The following is a 2125-nucleotide window of genomic DNA, read 5'->3' as shown; positions in this document are numbered from 1 at the left end:
ATGTCCGAAGATAGTTTTGAAAGTGTCCCAGATGATTTTGCCGAATTCGATGCCACTCTCAACCTTACAAACCCTGTAGAGAACTATGAAAAATTAATGCAAGAGAAAATGATGACCGAACTCTATGTTCCGGATGCTATGAAAGAGGAAATATGGTTCAAAATCGATGCTGCAGCTCGGGAGGCTGTGTGGAAATTATTATTCGAAGACGAGGAGGATAGCAATGAACATGAAATCCGTGAAAAGGAAAACTTCGCTGCCGAATTATTGGAAAAACACAAAAGGAATGCTGCCTATTATTCACCCAGCGAATATAATGAATGGGTGGTGAAATTGCGGGATGAACTATTGCAACGTGAAAAATTGGAATTTTGGAAAACAATTGTTGTGGCCAAGGAGTTGGGTCCCGCCTGGGCCAAAGATTCAGATTTATATGATGATTTAGAAGATCCCGAACCGGCTGCTTATTATAATTATGCGGGTTGCCGGGCTGCGTGGTTGGAGGAGAATGGACAGTAAAGGAGGGGAGGAACTAAAAAATCCCCCGGAAAATACAAAGAACGGAGATTTTTTTAAGATGCACATATGATGTCATATTTCTAAGACACAGGGTGTTTCAAACAACAGTGGTATTTTCTTGCGGGACACCCTACATGTAAAAAAATGTTACATTCTTAATTCAAAATTCCATTTTGTTGATATGTTAAATACTTTAAAGGTATTTTTAAAATTTTATTTAGTTTTTGTTTTTTATTTTTTTTAATAAATTGTATATTCAACCTTTGGAATATTTTTGTATGTATATGTCTCCTCTCGTCCTGCGGTAACAACCCATCCATTTAAGCATAATTCGCTGAACGACATTCATTCCAAATGCGTTCCATTTCATTGGTGTTGTCAAATTCATGTGAGGCCACCACAAAACGATAACTATCCGGACCACTATAACGTGGCCGGTGAAAATGAAAATTGCCACAATGGGTGAGGTTGATGCGTGCCTTCAAGGCGACCAAACCCAAATAGATATCATCGAAACGAAAATGTTTGGTATATTGACTAACATAGTAGAGATCAGTTAAGGCGGCCCGTGACAAAATAAACGCTCCCGCCGTAACATAGGGAGGCCAACGATTAAAGGGATACTCTTTGAGCGTTACCAACCATTTACTAAACTTATGGCGCAAGGGACGTGATTGAAAAACAAATCCCGCAAACAGCTTTTCATGTTCCATACTGGCTTTCTTCTCCCACATACTATTCAATGATATGGCATTTTCAGGATACAGCGCCGGATGGGCTATGAAACGCAGAACATTCTTCATCGACACATAATAATCATCATCCACGAACATGTAATACTGGGCCCGTGGGCATTTCTCCACCACCCATTTGAAGCCCATCATTGTTTTAATGGTATTGTTAAAATAGGCATCCAAAAAATCTGCTTGTACTATATCCGCATATTCTCTCGCCTCATGATCGGCAATATCCATTAGCTTCGCATCCATGCTGGCACCCAGCAAAAATACCCTCCTTATATGGACATCGGAAAATCGTTGTTCATAACCCCAGGTACGTCGTATGGCATCCCGCCGCTCAACATTACCCAATGCCGATTTGATCAACAAAGTCAGCTGGGGTTTTTTGGCCTCGACGGCATCACATTGTCGCTGATGTAAAAAGGTGTAATTGTACAGATTAATGGGATTTGGCACTTCTTCACTTCCATCATCGATATGGCTTTGTTTATTCTTACGGGCTTCAGCATATTTCACCACATCACCATCCATGGGATAGTGGAATTTCGTCTCATAATCCAACTCAAAGAAATGGGTGAAGACACCGAAAAAATCCAAAAGGAAAATACCGGCTATTAATGCGGCATATTTATAAATGCGTTTATGTCGTGGTTTCATTGTGTGGCAATATTGTTTTTTGTTCGTTTTTGTGACTTATGAAGGTTTTGTTTCTGGCTGTTTGTTATCACTGCTGATTGTATGATGTCTTCGTTGTTGTGTTCGGAATGGAATCCATTTTAGTTTTTTTGTGTCTTTTGGAATTTAGAGCTATTCACAGAGGTCCAAGTGAAGAGTTCTTGCCAATCTGAAAACATAAATATGAAAAA

General features: G+C 39.7%; 2 protein-coding genes across 2 annotated transcripts; one reads left to right on the top strand and one right to left on the bottom strand.

Moving 5' to 3' along the window:
* On the top strand, positions 1-519 carry LOC133322760 (uncharacterized). The gene has a single exon (XM_061531721.1). The coding sequence runs from the start codon at positions 1-3 to the stop codon at positions 517-519; it is 519 nt and encodes a 172-aa protein (XP_061387705.1).
* Positions 520-829: 310 nt separating this feature from the next.
* On the bottom strand, positions 830-1916 carry LOC133322763 (beta-1,3-galactosyltransferase brn). The gene has a single exon (XM_061531725.1). The coding sequence runs from the start codon at positions 1914-1916 to the stop codon at positions 840-842; it is 1077 nt and encodes a 358-aa protein (XP_061387709.1). The 3' UTR covers positions 830-839.
* Positions 1917-2125: the final 209 nt, after the last annotated feature.

Source organism: Musca vetustissima, unplaced genomic scaffold (genome assembly GCF_032173495.1).
Source record: "Musca vetustissima isolate MV318-11 ecotype Yass unplaced genomic scaffold, APGP_CSIRO_Mvet_v1 utg31919, whole genome shotgun sequence".
Classification (NCBI taxonomy): domain Eukaryota; kingdom Metazoa; phylum Arthropoda; class Insecta; order Diptera; family Muscidae; genus Musca; species Musca vetustissima.
This window is presented reverse-complemented; position numbering and strand designations above follow the sequence as displayed.

Bases quoted from the DNA above. Each gene is read 5' to 3' on its own strand.
- LOC133322763 (XM_061531725.1), bottom strand. From the start codon at position 1,916: ATGAAACCACGACATAAACGCATTTATAAATATGCCGCATTAATAGCC.
- LOC133322760 (XM_061531721.1), top strand. From the start codon at position 1: ATGTCCGAAGATAGTTTTGAAAGTGTCCCAGATGATTTTGCCGAATTC.